The sequence below is a fragment of the Desarmillaria tabescens genome (assembly GCF_030435595.1).
Source record: "Desarmillaria tabescens strain CCBAS 213 chromosome Unknown EV420scaffold_54, whole genome shotgun sequence".
NCBI lineage: Eukaryota > Fungi > Basidiomycota > Agaricomycetes > Agaricales > Physalacriaceae > Desarmillaria > Desarmillaria tabescens.
The window spans coordinates 262,912-284,498 of NW_026848353.1; the positions used below are offsets into that span (position 1 = coordinate 262,912).

The 21,587-nt window shown below is 47.7% G+C and overlaps 6 protein-coding genes across 6 annotated transcripts; 4 read left to right on the plus strand and 2 right to left on the minus strand.

Moving 5' to 3' along the window:
- Nucleotides 1-175: 175 nt before the first annotated feature.
- Nucleotides 176-2,284, minus strand: EV420DRAFT_1574497 (Metallo-dependent phosphatase-like protein). The gene is made up of 14 exons (XM_060474421.1): nucleotides 2,177-2,284; nucleotides 1,949-2,125; nucleotides 1,659-1,890; nucleotides 1,573-1,604; nucleotides 1,434-1,522; nucleotides 1,244-1,378; nucleotides 1,173-1,191; nucleotides 1,076-1,117; nucleotides 880-1,030; nucleotides 772-830; nucleotides 594-719; nucleotides 472-541; nucleotides 277-422; nucleotides 176-220 (listed from the first exon to the last, which is right to left on the minus strand). Exons 2-14 carry the CDS (start codon nucleotides 2,037-2,039, stop codon nucleotides 216-218), a joined length of 1,197 nt encoding a protein of 398 aa, XP_060325132.1. The 5' UTR covers nucleotides 2,040-2,125; nucleotides 2,177-2,284; the 3' UTR covers nucleotides 176-215.
- A 1,941-nt stretch (nucleotides 2,285-4,225) lies between these two features.
- Nucleotides 4,226-6,493, plus strand: EV420DRAFT_1622747 (amidase signature enzyme; the record flags this gene model as incomplete). Its single annotated transcript, XM_060475847.1, has 11 exons — nucleotides 4,226-4,324; nucleotides 4,469-4,600; nucleotides 4,654-4,806; nucleotides 4,859-5,126; nucleotides 5,177-5,403; nucleotides 5,453-5,525; nucleotides 5,580-5,667; nucleotides 5,719-5,780; nucleotides 5,830-6,185; nucleotides 6,240-6,389; nucleotides 6,410-6,493. The coding sequence occupies 11 exons, from the start codon at nucleotides 4,226-4,228 to the stop codon at nucleotides 6,491-6,493; spliced, it is 1,692 nt and encodes a 563-aa protein (XP_060325133.1).
- A 1,474-nt stretch (nucleotides 6,494-7,967) lies between these two features.
- Nucleotides 7,968-10,426, plus strand: EV420DRAFT_1574510 (uncharacterized protein). The gene is made up of 5 exons (XM_060474422.1): nucleotides 7,968-8,429; nucleotides 8,482-8,495; nucleotides 8,544-8,744; nucleotides 8,801-9,637; nucleotides 9,691-10,426. Exons 1-5 carry the CDS (start codon nucleotides 8,183-8,185, stop codon nucleotides 10,267-10,269), a joined length of 1,878 nt encoding a protein of 625 aa, XP_060325134.1. The 5' UTR covers nucleotides 7,968-8,182; the 3' UTR covers nucleotides 10,270-10,426.
- Nucleotides 10,427-10,735: 309 nt separating this feature from the next.
- EV420DRAFT_1648856 (uncharacterized protein) lies at nucleotides 10,736-12,387 on the minus strand (the record flags this gene model as incomplete). Its single annotated transcript, XM_060478223.1, has 13 exons — nucleotides 10,736-10,931; nucleotides 10,985-11,022; nucleotides 11,078-11,086; nucleotides 11,146-11,188; nucleotides 11,241-11,256; nucleotides 11,310-11,435; nucleotides 11,494-11,501; nucleotides 11,560-11,654; nucleotides 11,700-11,797; nucleotides 11,845-11,923; nucleotides 12,018-12,196; nucleotides 12,253-12,287; nucleotides 12,341-12,387. The coding sequence occupies 13 exons, from the start codon at nucleotides 12,385-12,387 to the stop codon at nucleotides 10,736-10,738; spliced, it is 969 nt and encodes a 322-aa protein (XP_060325135.1).
- A 1,776-nt stretch (nucleotides 12,388-14,163) lies between these two features.
- Nucleotides 14,164-16,135, plus strand: EV420DRAFT_1003068 (uncharacterized protein). The gene is made up of 13 exons (XM_060465277.1): nucleotides 14,164-14,361; nucleotides 14,414-14,446; nucleotides 14,504-14,523; nucleotides 14,577-14,591; nucleotides 14,641-14,679; nucleotides 14,735-14,763; nucleotides 14,822-14,835; nucleotides 14,897-14,929; nucleotides 15,088-15,147; nucleotides 15,199-15,330; nucleotides 15,383-15,599; nucleotides 15,649-15,697; nucleotides 15,750-16,135. Exons 1-13 carry the CDS (start codon nucleotides 14,298-14,300, stop codon nucleotides 16,008-16,010), a joined length of 966 nt encoding a protein of 321 aa, XP_060325136.1. The 5' UTR covers nucleotides 14,164-14,297; the 3' UTR covers nucleotides 16,011-16,135.
- Nucleotides 16,136-17,435: 1,300 nt separating this feature from the next.
- EV420DRAFT_1574563 (uncharacterized protein) lies at nucleotides 17,436-21,546 on the plus strand. Its single transcript, XM_060474423.1, has 22 exons — nucleotides 17,436-17,572; nucleotides 17,638-17,721; nucleotides 17,772-18,063; nucleotides 18,109-18,282; nucleotides 18,333-18,441; nucleotides 18,493-18,647; nucleotides 18,699-18,808; nucleotides 18,855-19,014; nucleotides 19,065-19,291; nucleotides 19,340-19,485; nucleotides 19,542-19,601; nucleotides 19,651-19,724; nucleotides 19,778-19,839; nucleotides 19,893-20,010; nucleotides 20,061-20,210; nucleotides 20,279-20,309; nucleotides 20,361-20,414; nucleotides 20,467-20,567; nucleotides 20,596-20,624; nucleotides 20,686-20,724; nucleotides 20,771-20,998; nucleotides 21,033-21,546. Exons 3-22 carry the CDS (start codon nucleotides 17,875-17,877, stop codon nucleotides 21,346-21,348), a joined length of 2,532 nt encoding a protein of 843 aa, XP_060325137.1. The 5' UTR covers nucleotides 17,436-17,572; nucleotides 17,638-17,721; nucleotides 17,772-17,874; the 3' UTR covers nucleotides 21,349-21,546.
- The last annotated feature ends 41 nt before the right edge of the window (nucleotides 21,547-21,587 follow it).

Sequence of the window (21,587 nt, forward strand, 5' to 3'; positions counted from 1 at the left end):
ATGTGACGCCTTATCAAGTGGGTCGGCAGTAATTCCTCTCGCATCAACGTCGTCGATGACAGAAGATGAAACCTGCGGAACCTGATCCATAATACAACGATAATTCATGAAGAGCGCGGAGGTCACATACCGTCATGTGAACATCGACGAACATGGCATTTCAACTGTTGGTGAAGGTTCAACTAATCGTTACCATTGTCTTTACTAGGTGACACTTATACTGAGTAAGACTGTTAGTTGAAAGTGGGAGTAAGTCTGCAAAAAACCGAACGTTACCGTAATTATCATCAAGTACAATCCTTGCCCTAGTTTCACCTCCCTCAAGCCTGATCCAAGTATCCACGCCGTCTTTAGGATCCGTTGACGTGAATAGCAGATTGCGGACGCCAAAGCCCCACCAATATTTCCCGTACCCGCCGTATCTGCAGCTTCGTCAGTTTCTCAGGGCGACTTTAGTCAGATCCACAGTACCCGGAGTGCTTGTCAAAGCAAAATATAACGTTCTTGGCCGTCTCCCGAGAGCACCATTCATTGCCATGATCTACGATGTATCAGTGGGTCGATGGCGTCAATAACAATTTACTATCGCTCACCATGACCAGAAATCACAGCATGAAGATTTTTGACATATTTGTTCAGAGCATTCCAGAACGGCTCATCTTTGCCAGCATCTGAATCCTTGACGCTAGCTTGTGTGCTACCCTGCCCAAGGGTATCCTCTGAATGGAAAGCATTAAGACCAGACATAATGGCAAAGATAAAAGAGCATGCCGTTGAGCCCTGGATTTGAGGTATGGTTCAACGTTGCCTGAAGTGGTTGCACAGCGCGTCTAAATTTGAAAGCGTAAGCATAAATAAATGAAGTTCGAGAAGACTCACGGCGGAATATGGACAAATGCCAATGCTCCCCGACTTTCTGCAGGCCCCCACTCATTTTCCATGGAGACTGTTTCGCTCTCAATCCACTGCGCAACAGATGAATCGACCCAGTCAGGAACTGGTGTTGAGTTTCTACCAGGCGAAAATCCACCTAATGGCCTTAGCAGGGATTCCCAAGTAATACATCGTTATCTACCTCGAGAGTCAAAGAACCACAGAATCAAAACGGGATGATAATCTGTCAACCGCAGAACATGACACTTCAATACTCACATAGACAGGAGAAATCTTACCTTCTTCATTCGCATATACCTTAGATTGAAGTAAGGCGAGTCTTCTTCAAGTCAAGTATCCTTCGACTTACCGGGACCCAATAGTTTCCTGGACCGCCCTCTCCTCCCACTCCGGATGGCGCGGAACGAGTGTAACTAAAAGAACTAGCTTGCCGCTCACGAATGATCTCCTCCAGATGGGTAATGTTGACTTGATTATCATGATTCTTTTAGGTTTCAGGATCAGTATACCTGCAAGTCCAAAGATGTATAAAGACTGACTCCATGAGAAGAGGCAAAGGGCACGCGAAATTCGTTGAAGGGAGCAACGATTCGGTCTACAAGTGTCGTAGAGTTTTCTCTGAATGTATCTGAGGTTTCATGAGATCGCCATGTCAAAGAGCTTGAACAGAAAACTGACTTTCGCCCGTAATTAAATCGCCATTGATCACACTATTCAACAAGTTTCTGTAAACTGCTGGTTAGGCGAGTGATACTATGACTCACGCAAAATCAGGCTTCTCCTCTGGTAGGACTCTCCTCATGAGCCGTGTACTATTGGCATCTTGCTCAGGGCCCCATGTTGTTTCAGGACCCTCTCCAAAGTGCAAATCGGAGAATACGGTGATCTTGAAAGTCCCATCTGGGCTGAAAGTAATGCGTGGCTTGTCGGGGTATGGATCCAGGTTCCCATTTGTCCGGAAATTCCCTAGCGAGGCTTGATTGTGCTTTGCCACATCTGGAATCAGGGGTCAGAGGCGGTACTGGCAAATAACTTGTATGAGGGGGCTTTCAACCTGTAGGAGTAGCATGTACAAGCTGGTCCAAGGAGAGGATTGTGATGATCACCGCCAAGTAAATTCTGCAGGCAGTCGAATAGCTGAGCATCACAGGCTTGAAGTCAAGAATATATGCGTATATGCGGAGCCTCGTAGCAGAAGTGTGCACCAGTTGTAGCGACGTCGAAGTCCTCACTAGACAAAAGAAGTTATCGGCATGATCACCAAGAATTTGGAGAACCGCACAACAGGCTGTTGTATTTTGTACTTGGTGCAAGAAAGCGAGAAGAGCAATATGTGTTTGGAAACGAACACGATATAGTAGGACAAGTAGTGGTAGCCGTAACAAGGCTTGTTCAGGCTGTTCCGACTTGCCTTGCCTGCCGCCGCGGATATGCGGACCGGTGGCAGTGCTTTTTTGTTTTCTGTTTTCTACCATCATGAGTCGTCTAACGAGCTAAACGGTCTGGAAGAGAGGCTCGATTTATCCTTATCTTTGTCATCCCCCGAATGAGCGTGTTCGTAGTCTTCATTCTCACTCTCACGGGTCCTGACAAGCCACAGTACTAGCAGCTTCTCTGCTCCTTGGCAATCTATTAACGAACGTAAGTAGCTCTGGGTTTCTCTTCATATTAGATGACCTTAGTTTGATCTATCCTTTAGCATCTCTCTCGAATAGTAGCATCCGCTTCCTTCGATCACAGTCCCCCGCTCGACAGCTTCATTGTAGGCCTACTCTCCCTTGCTACCACTAACCGACCTCATTCTGTCGATTATGAAATTACGAAAAAATAATCCTCGCAGAAATACCGCACCGTTGCCATCCCAGATATCCCAACCGTCGACTCCTCAGAAGGCACCGGGGAGTGTGATATTACCCTCACCCGAGGCTTCCCCTATACCGTCGCGGCGGTCGAGTATTGTGTCCACTGGCGATCTTCCGTCCAAAGCAGAGCTCATGAGAGGGATGATGCGCAATCCCTACGTAAACAGACACTCCATGACGGCGCGAACTCTACCGCAGGCTAACGAAGCCACAAAGTTGCCGCTTTCTAACGTTTCAGGGAAGCCGCCTTATACGAGATCCTTATCCCTGGATGCAACCATTACTACACACTCCAATCCCTTAAGCACACCACGCTTGAGGGAGTCTCTTAAACGTGCTGTGGTCAGTGTCACATCCGAGGCAAAATTGCCACGATCCAAGGCGCCAGAAAAAACACGGAGGTCCTCCTTGTTAATCCCTCCCAAGGAGGTTCGTATCCCTCAAAAACATCCTCATGGTCTCGGAGCAAATGGCTCGAAATTTGTAGAGTCAATTTGTGACTAGGTCTGTGGCTGAATGCACTATGGTAGGCGCGACATCATTCTTGTCTGGATATCTTAGGCTGACCCAGGCGAAGATGCTAATACAACTCTCCACGAGATCAGTCTATCAGAGCAGCGGGGAATGTAAGTCATTACATACTTAGTGACATGCATCGTTCGAGAAAACCAAGCAGTTTGGTATTCGGTTTCTGTTTTTATTTATCCCATGGGCGACGAATTGGCTTTTTCGCCCCCCCCCCCCCCCTTGCTGTCGTCGTCGCATCCTCGTCCACAATCCAATCAATGCCCACCTCTCGCCAAGCCACGGGGACTACTATATTATCGTCACGTATACCGTTAGTATCTACCCAAAGAGAAACTACACGGGCTTGCGTTCGATTTATCGCCACAACCATTGTCCAGTTGAGTACTCAAGGAACTTGGCACCGGGTTCTCGTCAACTATTGTTTGGTGTCATGCTGATGTGACTTCTGCAGTTCGACAGAGCGACGTTGCTGGAGACGCAAGAACGAGATAGATTTAATATCAGGCGTTGTCGAGGGTGTCATATGATATCTATCGGCCTCAATATCGCCTTCCCACAGGTCGTACTCTAATTCTCTACACCAAAAGTCGGCCACTAAAATAAGGTCGAATCTAAGTGTCTGGTTACCAGACCAGGTAGAAGGCGAATCGAATCATCGAATCATCGGTCTATTGTTACCTCTCAGCGGTCTTACGATGCGACATGTAACCCGTTTCCAATTTTTATGTACAGAACTTGTCAATATTAATTAATGCCCAGTCGTTTATTGTATCTACGCGAGCGCTCCTGCGGGAATTCTTCGGCTGACCGGGCCGAATGGTTGTTCGAATTCTGGATGTCAGTTTACTTCTATTTACCTGAGCTGTATCAGCGGAGATAGCCAATCAATCCAGTTTTCCAGTTGTCGGGTTACATATGAGGTTATCCTTGTCTCTCTACGAATGCCTGCCTTTTGGTTCGCTACTTACTATCATCGCGGTTATCACGAGAACATCCGGTCCGATATCGCCAATACAAGCGGTTATCGATTTATCAGGCATGTGAACCGATAGCGTCTAAGAGAATCTTCTATCTCTCTTGCTTCTAAACGTGAATGGCGTCGTTTCTTAGTCACTGGAAAGCTTGGTGGGCAGATTTTCTTCATCCACGTCTAAACTAATTTTTTTACAGCCGTGTAAAACAAGAGGCAGCGCAAGAAGCGCATCGAAGATTTGGACTCTGTTTATCACGAACCTGTGAACAAAAATGATGCCGAGATACTCTCCCGACCGATAGCGGATTTGGTTGCAAGTGTACAGAGCGGAGCATACAACCCAGTACGTTCACATTCCTTGTTAGCCGCATACTGAAAGATATGACCCGTGCTTAGTCCGATGTTTTGGTGGCGTACGGCAAGCAAGCACTGAGAGCTCATGCCAAGACCAATTGCCTCTCTGAGGTTATGATCGCTTCGGCGGAAACTTGGGCAAAGGAATGTAACAAGAACGGTCCATTAGCCGGAGTTCCGGTCAGTCTAAAAGACGTGAGTGTCTCCTAGTATTTTGCTATCAAAGACTGAACGACTGCTTCTCAAGTCGATAGGCGTTAAAGGATGGGACTCAACTATCGGGTATTCTGCATGGGTTGGGCAGCCCATGAAAGAAGATGGCCAACTCGTTCGGCTTCTTCGAGACGCAGGTGCTGTTCCATTTGTCAAGACCACGATACCCATCACCCTGCTTTCATTCGAATCGTCGTCGGACTTGTTTGGTCGCACGACCAATCCACACAACCCTGCTTATTCTCCTGGTGGATCATCTGGTGGCGAGGCAGCTCTGCTTGCATTTGGCGGGTCACGGATAGGTAAGAACGATTCCATCGTGTTCCCAGGCGACGGCTGATTTGTTTCTCAGGACTCGGAACGGACGTTGCAGGTTCCGTACGCACACCTTCCCATTATTCTGGTGTCTATACTATCCGATCGTCGACTACTCGATTCCCGAAGTTGGGAGGAACCACAAGCATACCTGGCCAAGAAGGCGTAGCGGCAGTATGCTCTCCCATGGCACGCACACTTGCAGACCTCGAAACATTTTGGAAAGCTGTCGTGATGCAGAAGCCTTGGGATTATGACCATACTGTAAGCGGTGGCTCCGATGACCTAAACTTGTGATGAAGGATTTTACTAGTGTATAAACCTCCCGTGGAGAGAGGTTGATCTTAGCAAGAAGAAGTTGAAATGGGGCGTGATGTGGGATGATGGTCAGCCGCACATTTACTTAGTTTTACTCTTATTATGATTCTAACGTTATGAAGGCGTCGTCCTGCCTTCTCCCGCGTGTAAGCGGGCACTATCGTCTGTTGTGGAGACACTCCAGAATCATGGACATGAAGTTTTCACGATGTGAGTATAACCGCCTTTTTCTTCTTCTGTAGCTTATACAATGGTTTCAAGACCTGCTCCAAGCCCCTACGAAGGACTGAAAATCGCCTTTCAGCTTCTCCTTGCTGATGGAGGTTCGTTCTGGTGTTCATATACCTGAATGAATTCTCACATCAATCTTAGGCAAGACGGTAATGCAGCCATTCCAGCTAGGTGAAACCAATGATCCTGGCGTTAGCCAAGCTAGAATCATGTTTTCTCTCCCTCACTGGATGCGGCGGCTGTACGTTTGGTATCTCCGCTACGTACGAGGTGATGAGATGTATGCGGGCCTAGTGGAGGGATGCTACGAGAAGAGTATTACGGAATACTGGCCTTTGGTCGCTCAGCGCGAGGCTTATCGCCGGCGATGGTTCGATATGTGGAACGAGTATGATTTGGACTTCCTGTTGACTGTTCCGAACGCGCTCCCGGCGGTCCCACACGGGGGAATGAAAGAAGGATACAAGTCCTGCGGCTATACATTTCTATTCAATCTGGTGAGTGATGATCGGTCTCCTCTGGATTAATCACGTCTAAGTTAATTAACACAGCTGGATTATACGGCAGGTGTCCTTCCGGTGACCCATGTCAGTGAGAAATTGGATGCGCTAGAAGGATTCAAGCCGCGGAACGCGGTCGAAGCGGGCGCTTATAAGGACTATGACTCTGCCAAGATGAATGGGCTGCCCGTCGGTGTTCAAGTAGTGGGGAGGAAGTTGAGGAAGAGAAAGTCATGGAAGGGATGAAGCTGATCGAGAAACTCTTGAGGGAAGATGGTAAAGCATACGAGTTGCTCAACATGTAAAGTATTCCGTTTGGTGAGTGCACGGGAATTTCCTTCCTTCCCTCCTTCCGTATTGACGGGGTTCATATTAACATATCTGCGTTTCAGGTTGATTGTTCTGGAAATGATAGGAGAGAGCTACAATTTGTAGAGACTCTTTTTTTACCTGGTCGGACTGGTCCGCTCACTTCCGTTAACCGTCCCGTTTTCCCATATTCCCACTGTATCATCATTCGTCATCCGCTCGGACCTTTACTAATACCTGCCCAGACTGCGATAGTCTCTCATTAATTTACCAGAGATAATCGATCTGCATTAACAGGTGGACTCCCTCAGTGCTCGCTCGTATACTTTCGTGGTGGAGTCTCCGTCTGAAGTTTGGAGTTTGCATGTGGTCGAATTGATGGATCACTATATGTGTCAAAAAATTCTCTTTCCTTATCTCTCGCGCGTCTCGGGCCGTAAACAAACTTCTAGCGCACCTTCCATTCATTGGCACCTTATCACTCAAGCGCGCTCTCGTCAAGAGCTATGGCAACATTGATATCATTTGGGGTGCGTTGTACATCTTTTACTTCGGACTCGCGGTATTCGCAGTACACGTTGACCATTTCCCGAAGGCTGGCGTACGTGAACATGTCACTGACAGCCGCCAAGCAAATGCGGCGAGTTGACCGTCTGTCTGTGCTTCAGAAACAACTCTTAGCAATATAGTTGTCTGACTTTACTATGGTTCTTTCGATATTACCGCAGTAATTATCGTACCCCTATACCCCGCGTTTCTTTCACAACGGGGCCCCGCAGAGTTCAATGTTCCATATCTTTACGACATGACCCGAACAAACTAACAGCATGACAGACCTCTGGCACCCGAAGTTCTTCTACGATACTAACGCGTTGTTCTCGCGCGTTGGCAAGGCTGGGAGACTTGGCGTTAGTAGCTTCTTGAAGGATCCCATACTATGCATGCTTGGCGCCCAGCTTCGTGGTGGTTCAGCGTGAGGATTGTTGTCGTTGCCAGTCTAAGATATAATGACGGCGGAGTTCCGTCCCTGCTCTACCGGAACTGTCAGTCTTCTATCTTGCCCAGTAGAGAGTTTTGATACAAATACTACAGCACGTTTGCCAGGAAGTGTCCCCATTCATGTCGCCGGGACGAAAGAATGAATACGGAATATCTTTGTAGACACCATGCCGTGTAAGTCACGTAGATAAAGCGAAGCAGCACCGTTGCGGATCCCGGCCTACCTAGGCTCTGGACATTGAGCGGTGATTGATCAGAGGACCTGCATCTTTGCCACATAAAATTAAAGACTCTTCATGGACCACTTCCCCGCATTCAGGTCGATCCCTCTTCCCCGCAACTGGCGGGATACACTGTGCACCGTTGCGGGATCGGTCAGCAGACATGGCGATGACATTGACAATGCACGATCACGCTGCTTTGCAAATCGGGAAGGCACCAGAAAGCAATGACAAACAGCTTAATGCCGAGCATGAATTCAATCAATCCATCCAGTACGTTACCAACCTTAACCTCCCTTTTATACCTACCCATTCCATTTACCCAGCATTCGCTCATTGTTGGGCACGTACCAGACTTTTCCTTTCTACTGGCCAATTTCTGGTCTCGATTCACCTGTCATTCGTCGGCAGACATCCCCGCGTTTCGGTACTCAGGATCCGACAACGACTCTTCGAGATCCTGACATGACTTGCGATGCCGGACTGCACGGTCGACCCGAGGCTCACCATTCTCTGTCTACGACGACGATGGCCCCTGAAGAAACGCTCGAGTGGAATTGGGACGTGGAACACGCAGACCGGCGAAAAGAGAAACAGGCGGACGCTGCTCTCCATGGTGCACTGCCATTTCTCGTTGATAGATCCGTTCTCAAAGACGTCGTCCGCGAAATGTTTGCCACTAACCCCGCTCGTATCTCGTTTCTCAGCGCAGGTATGTCGCCGTGTCTCATTATGGTTAACAGGACGCTTATCTTTACGTCTAGGAACTTTCCATAAGGTTCGTCTCTCACCGCTGCTATTACCCCCAGTCTTACCTTTCTTGTAGGCTTATCTCGTTACCCTCGTTGATGGGAGGCAAGTCGTCGCCAGGGTAGCCCGCAGATTCATGCCCCGACTGAAGACAGAGTCGGAAGTCGCGACTATGCAATACTTGCGGCAAAACACGAACATCCCAGTCCCGTTCGTTTATCACTATGACTCGAATCCGTATAACCGGCTCGGAGGAGAGTACATTCTGATGTCTAAGGTATGCATTTTACCCACAGAGCCGTGTGCATTCGTAGACCCACCCCATACTTCCAGGCACCGGGAAGACCCCTCGCGGAAGTTTACCATTCACTGGGCTATAATGATCTCGTCAAACTTCTTAGGAATATCGCGAAGATGGTGTTACCGCTGTTCGCTCACCGCTTTTCCCAATTAGGATCTCTCTATCTCGGCCCGAGCCCTCCTTCAACTCCATCTTTTTCGAATGCTGCGACGCCGAAGGCGGTACAGACCTTTTACTCCGCTTTTCCGTTCTCACCAACACTAGCGATGTCCAATATCGCATCCCCCACTACCGCCACCCCCAAGTCTCATACCAAGAAAGAGTACCATGTCGGTCCCATCATTTCATGGCCATTCTTCGGATCTCACCGAGGTAATTTGGCCCATCCTGACGAAATTAATCGTGGTCCTTGGACGACAAGCCAATCCTATTTTGAGTCTTGCGCAGAGAGGGAAGTAAATGGTGTCAGACGCGAAAACGAGGGCAAGTCAGCGCCACACAGACTCCATCTTGACCCCGACGAGATCATGTCGTCACGCCACCATCAACTACAGGCTGTACCGGGAGACCAGAGTGACGACAGTGACGAGTGGGATTTGGAGGAAAGCGAGGCAGAGTGGGACGGACCTGGCGACGCGATGTATCGCGATTATCGGAGGATGCAAAGAAGTACATTCTTGATCGCCCATCTCGAACAGCGGGTCGAACGTGTTCGGGCAGAGACCAATAGGTGGCTGAACCTGATGGAGAAGATAGCCAATAAGGTGAAGAAGGAAGGGTCTTCTCCGGAAGCGGAGATGTTTGGACTCGATTGCCATGATCTGAGTCTGGAGAACGTGTTTGTGGATACTGCAGACCCGACAAAGATTGTAAGCGCGTTGTAAGCTTTTTATTCTTTTTCTCTTAACATCATATATTTTAGACGTGTATAATTGATTGGGAGTCAACTACGACTCGACCACTCTGGGCTTGCGCGCATCTTCCGGCTTTCCTTCAAGCCAGTCCTTTCACGGCCAAGCTTTTTCGCGACATTGTTGTGGAAATAGCTTCCAAGAGCAAGGACCAAAACGCGTCTCTTGCAAAAGACTGGCTGTACTATGAAGCCGCTGGCACACGTTTACGTATGGCTCACCGTTTTGTCGAATGGGATGGATGGGAAGAGGGTCTAGTTGACAGCATTTTAGGCCCTGAAGAATCCGAGGAGGATTGGTTAAATGATCCTGTAGTTGTCCCCGTTCCTGAGTCTCATAGTGCTGGCGCTGCAGGGAGGAGAAAACCTTCGTCAAAGTTACCGCTGCCTTTAGAGAAGGAGCTGGAGAAAGAACAAATGCTTAATACGACGGGGGACATATGTGGCGGCCGAGGTGGTGAGCTCGGAAGGAGACTCGAGGCTTGGCTTACAGTGACCCAGCAGACACAAACCGCCCGGTTCTTGTGGGAACATTCGGAGGAAGACCATCATGACGAGTTACCAGTTAACATGGACGGGTTAGTGATTTGATTGGGGACTCTGTAGCGACTAATGATAGGGATTCGGATTCGTTCACGTTCACTTTCATATATTGCAAGCTTTGTATAATGAATGTAGTGCCTACTGTCAAGAATCTTGTACATACTAGAGAGATATAATTACAGGTCGCGTCAGTTACATTGAATGTATCATGAATATCCTTTCGTAAACATAATAACCTCGAGACCACTGAGTAAAGCGTGCATGTAACCCTCTAACTCTTTCATTTTATTACTCATCACCTCCTTACCTTCCTCCTCCTCCTTACTTGGAAGCTCCTCTATCGATCAGATAGCGCCCAGGAGTTCAATGTGGTGCGACGACGGGTAGACACGGCGTGAAAGTCTGCAGTGGAGCTCCGCTAATTAACGAACTCGGTGATATCACCGTATGTCAAGTAATTCTATGTCGCTTCCTGTGGCTATTGTTAGCATTTGTGGGGCAGAGTCAGCTATATTTAATGCTGTGTACCGGAGTGTCTGCTGTGGCTTTCAGGGTCCATACTGGCAGGTGCTGCGGGCCCAAGCCTCGTAGGTGAGTCGACAAAAGTGGATATCATAGGATATTCCGTTACTGTCGTACTCAGTGGAGTATGAAGGAGCTTTGGATCCCTGATGTTTAGCATAAGTCGTGAGAGCATTGTACTTGAAATTCTAGGAGTAGGGTGCTATCAGTTATTGGTTACAGAATCATCAGTAACACGTACACGTTCGTAAATGTCGTGAATACCCCTCGAATGTGGGCCTGAGTAAAAAATAGGGTGAGGAACCTATAGATTGAAGCATAAACAGCAACAAACGTTTCCCAACTACCAGTGAGAAATGGTTAGCCTTGTTCTTATGGCTGTCATGGGACTACCGGACTCACGAAGAAGGTTAATATATTGACAAGGTTGGAGACAACAATAACTCTGTTGTGATGTTTATCAAGATGTGATATCTACCTGAGGCTCCATGACCTACCCAAAATAAACCGAGCCTGCACATATCTCTCAGCGTGACTATTGGACTGATAAGGATGAAAAAACGAACCATCTCTCAGCAACAAAGTGAGCAAATTGACCCCACCAGCACGCTGAAGCTGCAATGCCTTGTGAAGGGTGAGGGTGAACACCATGATGTCGAACACCAGCATGCCGCACCAGGCGATTCCTAGGCCTGATGTGATAGATTGTCATCAGTTTGGGCGAACAAAGAAATGGAGAAGGACACGAACGCGCGGCGCTATAGCCAGAAATAGCGAGTGAACAAACAGCCTTGAAGATATGAGCGGCGTACGTACGAGTCTTTCGTCAGTGACGTGGAACAGCCAATGGACGGAACGATATCAGCAGGATCCGCATCAGGGCTCGTTTTTTTACCCGACGCGACTGCGTACTAGTAGAACTAAGAAATAGATCAACAACAGTGAGAAGTACTCACAGCGCCTAAAATAGTAGCCGTAACGGCAACACCTATTTGAACGATGAGAATTTTGCGACTTCTGTCGTATAGCGCATATGTGCGCATGATCAGCATCACTGGAGAAGATCAACACAACGCGATAGTTATGGTGGGCTCTACACACCTGCGACCACAATCTGTACAATAATAACGAAGTATTGGTGATACGTTTGGAGCTTGAGACATCTAAACTTGACGTGTCGCTAAGCAGCTACAGTCATTACGAGCATTCAAGCTACTGACATCTTCCAAAATTAAACTCAACATAGGTCAATCAAACTCAAGTTCAGAACTCACTTGAGCTTTATTGGATGCGTACCCGGTCCAAAAGTATTCCATAACAACCGGCGCATGCCCAAATATTCCGAGATAGCGATTCAGATAGAAAAAGAAAGCGGCCCAGGAGAATCCCCGGTGTACCCAAAAACGTGATACTTCCAAGGCAAAGGTGAGAGCATAGTCGTAGTACAGTATCGCTAAAGAGATAGTCGCGATGGTCGGTATCAGGTATGACAGAAAATGTCAACCTTACAGAAAGCCACGAGGGAAAGGTAGTAATTGACGTTTCTACACAGGGTGTGCGTCAAGTGGAAATTAGAAATGATCATTGACAGACGCACAAATCTTTATATTCCGATCGGAGGCTGTCCGAGTCAATCATCGACATTGATGGCTCCTTGGTCGAAGCAAAACATGGAGTGTTCAGGTCACTTTCGAAGAGTATTGTACCGGGACGTGTTGAATGGTACAGCGGATCGGGGGAAGATAAGTATGGATTATGGCACATACGCTTTTACCTCGGCTTATAGTCTACCAGGGCTGATTTGCATCTCATCTGTCCGATTGTCATGCAAAATGACGCATGATCATCACCGCTGCCTCAACATTTCGATGTTCTTCGCCTAACTTGGCGTACAGGACCCTTAATGGAACTGTGACGCAGATAAAATGCTAGAACTACATTAATTACCCCGTATCCTTCAGCGTCGTAGGGGAGAGCAGAAAACACTACTTACTGCCAACGTCAGCTTTGAATGCTAGGTGCCGATGCCAGTACCTTAACGGATAGAAGACAGGCACAGTTCATACAAATATCAGAAAGGTGAATAGCCTTGCCATTTAAACAAGTACCGCGTCTGGACCATGGATCGCCAACCCCGAAAACATCTACCGCAGTAGACGTGACCGTATCGTTCAATGTATTGACTGGCACCTCGAACGTGAACAACCACACGGTGACCGACTTCACCGACGCATTGTAATTTCTTCGTCACGGAAAATCTGGGACCAAGTTGGACGAAACGCCACCCTTTGGAAAGTCGAGGGAACAGCAAGTCTAAGTATCCATTACTAACTTGGGCCTGGAAAGAACAAGAGTGCTCGGAACCAGTTGCAAAGAGGTCGGCCGACGGTAGCCGAGAGCGTGGAAAGATAGTACCATATTCACTTTGTCAACGAAACAGCGAGGAAATCTTTCCACTTTCACCATGATCTCACAGGACAGTTGCCTACTGCAAATCCCTGGTTTCAACTTAGATCGTTTGCGTGTGACGATGATTTGTGAAAATTTCATCTTTGGCTCAGCTGACCGCTCGCAGAACTGAATCTTCCTTGTGCGGCATGGATTTTCGGCTGCCAACGATGGCAATCGCCATAGGTGTGCTCCACGGTATGTCGTTCGTGTAGTGTTTTCACTTATCGTCCACCTTCTATCAAATCATTAATCATTGAACGGGCGGTCTCATTGGGCGCTGTTTATGCTGATCCGCCGTCCAACTTACGTTGGTGCTATTGGGCTCTGGATTATCCTTGTCTGTTTGCATATATAGGACATCTCCAGGCTCGAACGACCTCCCCTGCATCTGGCCAAAATATCACGAGGCACCGATGTGTGAGTCCGTGACTTCATTTATATCTGGCTTCTCTCCATATCACAGAATGAACGCGCCCGTACCAGATGCCAGGGCCTTTTCTGATGTCAAGTACTGATGATCTTTGAGAGGTGTTAGTGCTTCGACGTATGAAGCGACCTTCACATGGACTTGTTCAAGATCTCCAAGCCCGGCGTCGAAGCTTCAACAATATCCCCCTGCCGAGTTGGACAGTGAGTATCAGCTGGTCCAAGGAAAACGATATAGTACTACGGATCATCCTCTGCCAACTTCCATAGGCCCCTGCGCACAAGCGGACCTGGTGGACTGAGAACTTCTTGATACCCTTGTCCGATGATATAGGCCTTTTATATCATGTCACCTAGGACATCTTATGTTCCGCGTTATTGTTAGCATACGTGAGCCCAGTCCCGAGCAGGTTCAACGAATCATTCATTCTCAAGTTCGCAGCCTCTATGCATCAAAGGAGAAGTAAACGGGAATAGGTCGGATCCCGATCCGTTCGATAAGCACCGGAGACCAGTTCTCAACACATTTGACCAAAACGCCTCAGCGCTTGTGTCGTGATATCGGCAGGTCCCTTCGGCAGTGGAGGTTCAGCGGCAATGACGATGCTTCATAAAGACACCGTAAAGTAGTTTGTTGTTTTTGCTGTCCTCGTGAGGTCGAACTGATCTGTCATCCCATGTCGTTGAATGGTCTCACCGCAGCTGGGCTACGAGACCTCCACTCAACACGGTATTCTGCTTGTGAGTCGACTATTCCATCTGGCGGAAATGTGGTTATTCATGTCATTTCCAGTGGCCTCGGGTGTGATAGTACTGTTCGACCATCGTAAGTAACGCTATGCCTTGTTATTGCGACCGATCTGAACCTGTTTTTCACACATAGTGATTACACTCGATGACGAAGTAAGCTTTCATTTAACCATCCTGACTACGCACTTCATTTAATCTTGCACCAGGTAGACTTGGTTTGGGTATGTGCTACCTAGACCTGAATGTGAGCGTCAATGACCGTTCATGTAGAGGAGTCACTGGTCTATCGGCAAACTCTTATTCATCATTGTACGTCGTCATCTAAGTCTACGTTGAGCGATGAAATGACTTGTCTTTACCTCAGAATCGATATTACACGCTATTATCAGTCATGTGTGTTTGCCAGCTTCTTCTAGGATTTTACGCTCATTCTAATGCCCTGTTCTCCCAGCTTTAATTACTATGGTTCGTGGCCCGCCGAAGATAGAGTCCACGATTTTCTCATGTAGACGTGCCGCACTTACAGGCCTTTTCATGATGCCGCTGTCTGAATCGGTAAGCGGCTAGCCTTAACCCCTTTCATGAATCTTGACCAATTTCCGTTAGTTGTAAGTCTTCGGAATTTTATGCGGACCGACTGTGGGCTGTATGTGACCTTCTTACATAGTTGTACGTTATTCTTTCCGCAGCCTCCGGCTACGCCTAATCATGTTGAAGGTCACCGTTTCTTCCAGTGGCAAGGATGGACAGGCCTAATTGCGTGCATGATAGCGGAAGGTCCGTCTGCTCTCCATTCTTACCAACATACTCATATAAAAGCAACATAAGTGATTTTACAGATGCGACTTTACGCGTTGTATCTTCTCAACAAAAAAGTGCTAGCGCTCATGGTCACGAGCTTTATTATATGCTCAGCCAGCGCAGCGGTCATCATGGGCATCGTTCTGTCTAAATTAAGCAGTGCGCCCTCTTCATCTCTCACCCCGAATGACTAAAAACCGGCCCGTAGCAGTGTCGTACACCCTTGCAGGTACCTCTTTCTGTGCTCCGAACGGTATACCGGATTACTTCTACACTTTCTGGATTCCGACGATTGCATTTGAGTCCCTGTTGTGTGGGCTGGCGCTATTTCGGGGATTCCAAACGTTCAGCTCCGATGGACCTCTTTTTAGCTCCGGACGCCATCTCGTTAGCATCCTCATACGAGATTCAGTCTTCTATTTTGTGGTGTGGGTACGCCACTTCTTCCTTTCTTCCTGTGTTTGATTATCTCTACAGCATGTTCGCAACATATCTCACCAATCTACTTGTCTGGACTGCCGCCCCGGTAAGAACTCGAGATTGAGATATGTTATGGTATCATCTGACCACTGCCACAGGCCGACCTTCTCGAGATTCCTATAGGATTTTCTGTCACATTTTCATGTGTCATGTCCAACAGAATCATCCTTAACGTTCGTCGAGCGAACCAAGAGGTCACTGAGTCTAAAGCTACAGGTTCCCCAGAACAACGGTCGAAAAAGGATATGGATCTACTTGGTGACCAGGCATACGTGTCCCACGCCACTGTGACCGATATCGAAATGATGCAGTTACGCTCGATGCGTTCCGAGCATAGACAACCAACCGTTATAATTTGAATCTTTCTTCGGAACCAATAAATTATCAATTTACTTTATCCACTCGGCATGTAAATCTTCATCGTCCGATCTGCATTAGAACAAGATTCCATTTTTCCAACTCGGCGAACTGCGACAACATTCCTGATCCACTATTATCGTGAGGGGTTAGCCGGACGATCAACAAGGACAGAGCTGGGAATCGCGATGCTACAACGTCTACTCGCAACAATATGCTCCAATCCTCACCTATGGCACTACGAAGAGATCAATGTCGAAAAATTGCGAGAAGATGATGACCTCGATTGCGCATTCCTATTCCTTGGTACCAACTTCTCGATCATTTACCCACCATTCAAGCAGTCGATGGTTCTTGTGGTATTCGTGTGCGGCGTTGCTACGTGAAGCGTATGGACACTGGAAACGAAGAGACTCTGCGGGTTCGGAAAGCAAGACTTGTATGGCAACTCGGCGAGCGAAACGTAGCATCGGATCCTTACTCGTAGGAGGATCCGTGTGTCGGAAGAAAACATCTGGAAGACTCGGGGGTCTTCGCGCAAAAGAGACCCGAGGAGACGAAGACCATCATGGTCTTCTACCTCCATCTTGATAGTGTAAAGACCGTCCACAAGATGCGTCCGTTCATGTGGGAGGGGGAGAGAGACTACGAGCTATTTGTACTTAAACGCTGGATTCGAGTTTTGGGTCTATCGATCAGTTCTGTGGTTTGCTTGGGTTGTCATGTCATTTGAAGCGTTTCAAGCTAGGCCATATGCAGACTGACCGAAGAATCAGAAAATGGGGATAAGAAAACATCTTCAGCGCGTATCGAGGAAGGTGAAGGCTCTGACGCGTAGATATCGGAGAAGATTTCTCCATGGTGTTCTCTCCAAAGCAACATGCACATTCAGTGACGCCAGTCTCATCCAAACCCACAGGCATCTGAGAAGATGGCGAGAGGAGGGTGCATAGGACATCGTTGTTGGCTCCAGGCAAATGAGACGAGCCAGGGAACGATACTGAAGTTTCTGACGATGGGGAAAATCCGTAGAATAACAATCCCCCCGAATGGTCGCAGGTCAGACACCCTTCTCAGTTCCACTCTTTGAAAAAGGCAGTAATTAACACCCTTATTTATATTATTACTAAAAGAATTTCGTGAATTATTTTCTACTACAGACGGAAGCCTCAAAAACCGACACGCTAGCAGCAAATTCGGAGGCAAGAATCATACCAAACCAAATATTTCCTTTTTCAATGCTGGCATCTGCAAGTAATCACGAGCTCGCCGTAACCAAATACACTGACTGGTGTACAGAAATGTACCAAGGAGCATGAGCTTCGGTTCTAAGCATCGGATGTGACCAGACGGAAGGCTCGGACCGATGTGCCTCTCACCATAATGATAGTGACGCAACCCTGTACTCAGGTTACAACCAATACATCGTTCCTGTCAATTGTTTCAATTTGAGTGCAACATCCGCTCATCAGACCTCTGCAATCATCGTACTAGGCGTGAAGGTAATCTATGCCTCAGGGCCCATTCAGTCTTTCGTCGTTATGGCGACTCCGATGTTTTGAACGTGAGTGGTGCACTTTGCTGTAGCATATTTTTTTGTACTCATACTTATCCTGATACAAATGTCAGGTCAGAATTGTTGTTGCTTCCTGGGATCTAAAATCAAGTGCAAGGAGAGCGACTACGCTATGCCAAGATTTTCAGCATGAAACGGTAAAACTGGACCCAAACTGTACCTGGGACTGCAGATTCATATCACGCAGAACTGGACACGCTACTCAGGGTTGCAACACGTCGTCTACTTGATGATTTCCCAGCTCTCATCTTTCCTTCAACTCATTTTGACCCTTCAGCACACTCTTTTCAATGTTCTTTCCGTATGTTCTCATTTCTGGGGTCCTCATCTCGCAAGTCTGGTCCTTGGCGAATCCATCCACGTTCTGGCCTGCAGCGGCACCTCTCGCTGTCCGGTCTCCGTACCTCAACAGCTATCTAAACCTTATAACAGGAGCCAATCATGCCAACGAATGGCCTCAACACTGGACAGAGGACCACGTAAGGGTTCTCTGATTTTGAAAGCTTTTTTGACACTTTATACAGATCGTGGCTTGGGATCTCTGGATATCTGTGGATGGTGAATATTTGCAGCTGTTCGGGGGTGGAGGAGGCCCTGCGACGAACCTGACCAATATCGCGCTAACACCAACACGGACTATTTTAATGATCCAGGCAGGCCCAATGGATGTGAACGTAACATTTCTCAGTCCTATAGAAGTACGTTCATCTCCCGTCTCCGTGCGCATTGTTTACCTTCTTTCTTTTAGCCAGACTCCCTTGTTAGACAGTCATTTCCTTTCACTTATTTATCAGTCGATGTCGTGTCAAGGGATGGGCGAGAACATGACATTCAGTTCTACACCGATGTCACTGGCGGTATGTCCTCCCCTTCTAATATAAGATGTCTTTCTCACTCATGTACTTAAGAATGGCTTTCCAATGATATTACTGACAGTGTTAGATGGAACACGGCTCAAAAATCGTCATTCATCTACCACGAGGCGAGCCTTTCCTCTCCATCATCTATGAACGAAGATGGCGAAATGGCGTTGGATGCTACTCTATACTACGCGACACCTTGGGTTCGCATCCATTTTTCTGATTTCATGCACCTGTCTGATGAGTTGATACAGAGTTCCTCCGTGACCTTCCAGACTGGTGATGCTGCAGTTGCGCGTCCGATGTGGGCTCAGAACAAAACACTTTCAAACACCCAAGATGATAACTATCGTGCGATAAACGAGTACGGAGATTCTCCTGTTTCTGATCTTACACTTAAAATGTTCTAGTAATTGGCCGACGTTCTCCTTTGCATTCGATGCGGGGAACATTACGACATCATCCACACTCATGTGGGCACTCGGGCTTGTGCGTAGTCCTTCTATCAGGTACCGCCAGCAGGATCGTTATCCATATTTCTGGACGGAGTACGATGATATTGATCAAGGAGTGAATAATTTGACTTCATTATCTTTCTTTGTGTTCATCTTCGTGAACAGATCAACGCCTTTTTGCAAGACTTCGAGGACGCGCAGAATAGGGCCGATAACCTCGATGAATCCATTTTGTCTGCAGCGCGCGATATATCTCCAGATTATGGCGATCTAGTATCTCTAGCCGCTCGACAAACATTAGCTAGCACAGATATCACAGTATCAAAGGCCGCAGATGGTTCTTGGAACAGTACTGACATCAAAATGTTCATGAAAGATATGGGAAGCTCACGGTAATTGGTCTCTATCTATCTTGTTGGTATTCTTACTTGTCAAACTAGCCGAGTCAATCCCGTCGATGTTATCTATGCATCAGTTCCAGCATTTCTCTGCTTCAACGCGTCATGGGCAGGATATTTACTTGAACCTCTCCTCGATTATCAGCAGTTAACATTAAGTCAAGCATTATACGCAGCACCAGACTTGGGTTTGTGCACTCCAAATTTCTTGCTTCGCGTAGGACTCACCACGTTTCTTTTTCAGGAGCACAGTATCCAACTGCCTTGGGAAATACCTCTCCTCCGGTGAACGAGTCCATATCCAGTAAGCTATCTGAATATTCAAACAACACATTTCATGACGGTTATCTTAGATTCGGCTGATATGCTAATCTTGGCCTGGATGTATGGGGCCTACTCGACGGATTCAGCCTTCTTAAGGCGATATGTAAGCGTCTTGGTCGGTGAATCCTTGCACACTATGCTCACTGTTACATGCAGTATACCTTGTTCAAGCAGTGGGCCGAATACTTGAAGAATGTAACATCCGCTTCTGCTGGGTTGTGGGTCGCTTATACTTCTTACCTTCTCGATGATTTCACTCAGAGTCTTGTAGTGTTGACAGCGATGGCCTGGACAACGTCAACCTGGAACTGAAGGGCATCATTGGCATAGCGTGTATGGGAAAGATTGCCGAAGCCATAGGGCAGAGTGACGACGCTGGCGACTACGAGGTATTTACATCCATATGACAAGTCTGTCTAGATTATGAACTCCTCCTCAGAGCCTAGCGCAGTCCCGCATGTCAAGTTGGCAAAGTTCGGGGAGCGAAGGAAGCCATCTCGTCTCTACATATGGCAATGCGTCGACCTGGAGTCTCATCTATAATATGTTCTCCGACCGAATACTCAACCTCAGTCTTGTGGAAGAAGACGTGAGATTCTAACCTGAAGATACTCCTGCATACTGATTTTCTTCTTCTCAGACTTATAGGCCGTCAAGACGCATTCTACCTCAGCCAGATCGGACGATGGTAATGCATCACGTCTGTTCTGTCTGCGCATGAATCTGATCTCCATTGTAGCTGGCATTTTTGGTGTACAGTACGACAGTACTGTTGGTCAAGTGGCCAAATCCCGTTAGTCTTCTCAGCTGACTGTATACTTACCAGTAATCATTTGTATCTACAGATTGGACGATGCTCACCGCGGGTGCAACTCGCAACACTGATGTGCGTGATGGTCTGGTATTGGAGGTCCATCAAAAAGCCTCCTCAAACGCCAGCGCTGGAGTTTTCCCCTACCACATATAATGCTCAGAATGGGACCACTCTTGGAGGACAGGCTAGGTATGTGACCAGTCATTTCTTTCCTGTGGGATTTGCCCCTTAGGTTCAAATGTAATCACAGTCCTGCACAAGGAGCGATATTCTCGTTGTTGGCTCTCAAGTACGTCCTTCTCGACCTTCATCATTTTGTGCTCATTATCATGCAGTCTCGATCCGCTCGAATTTTCCAGCTCGTCAGATGGTATAGAGGGGTCGTCATTGTCCACAACGACTGGCATAGGCGCCATTGTAGGTGGTGTAGTTGGAGGTGTTGCTGCTATTGCTGTAGTCGTCGCATGCGCCTTCTTCTGGCGGCGTCGAAAACAGCGGGGACATCATCTCGCCCAAACGAAGGCTACCGAATATTCGCTGAACCGGTCGCCCGAGAACCACCAGTACGCATCAGTGACCTCTCAGATCATGCCCCAGGCCCCAGTTAGCCATTTCACACCTACCCCTTGTGTCAGCATGGTCTTCGGATTCAAAACTCATACGCCTCATGCCCCCAAGTCAAGACACGTATTCAGCGTCGACCTCGGGTGTAAGCAGTAGCTCGGTAATATCATCTGAGGTGGACACAGCGACACAACTTCGCAATGAAGTAGAGAACTTGCGTAGAGAAATGGATCAGATCCGTGTACAGACTTCCTACCAAGCACCGCCAGAGTATGAACTTGACCCGATGTCCGGTTCTTCGTCCGAAGGGACTCTTGCGCCGTCAGTTCCTGGGAAGTGGTCACGTTAATTATTTTAGTTGTACGACATACGTTCGCTGTACTTTCAATCCCTCGCTTGATCCGCTCGCCAGTCAGTGGCAGATTCCCAAGTTCAGGTAGACAAATGTATACCCCAATAAGCAATCCGCGATTTAACGAAATTGCTATCTCGCGATCGGCAATCGCTACTCAAATAGTCTTACCTGCCTTATCCGTTTTCAATGGTGATTGGAACCTTAGAAGTTAGGCTACTGGGGATTAACGAATA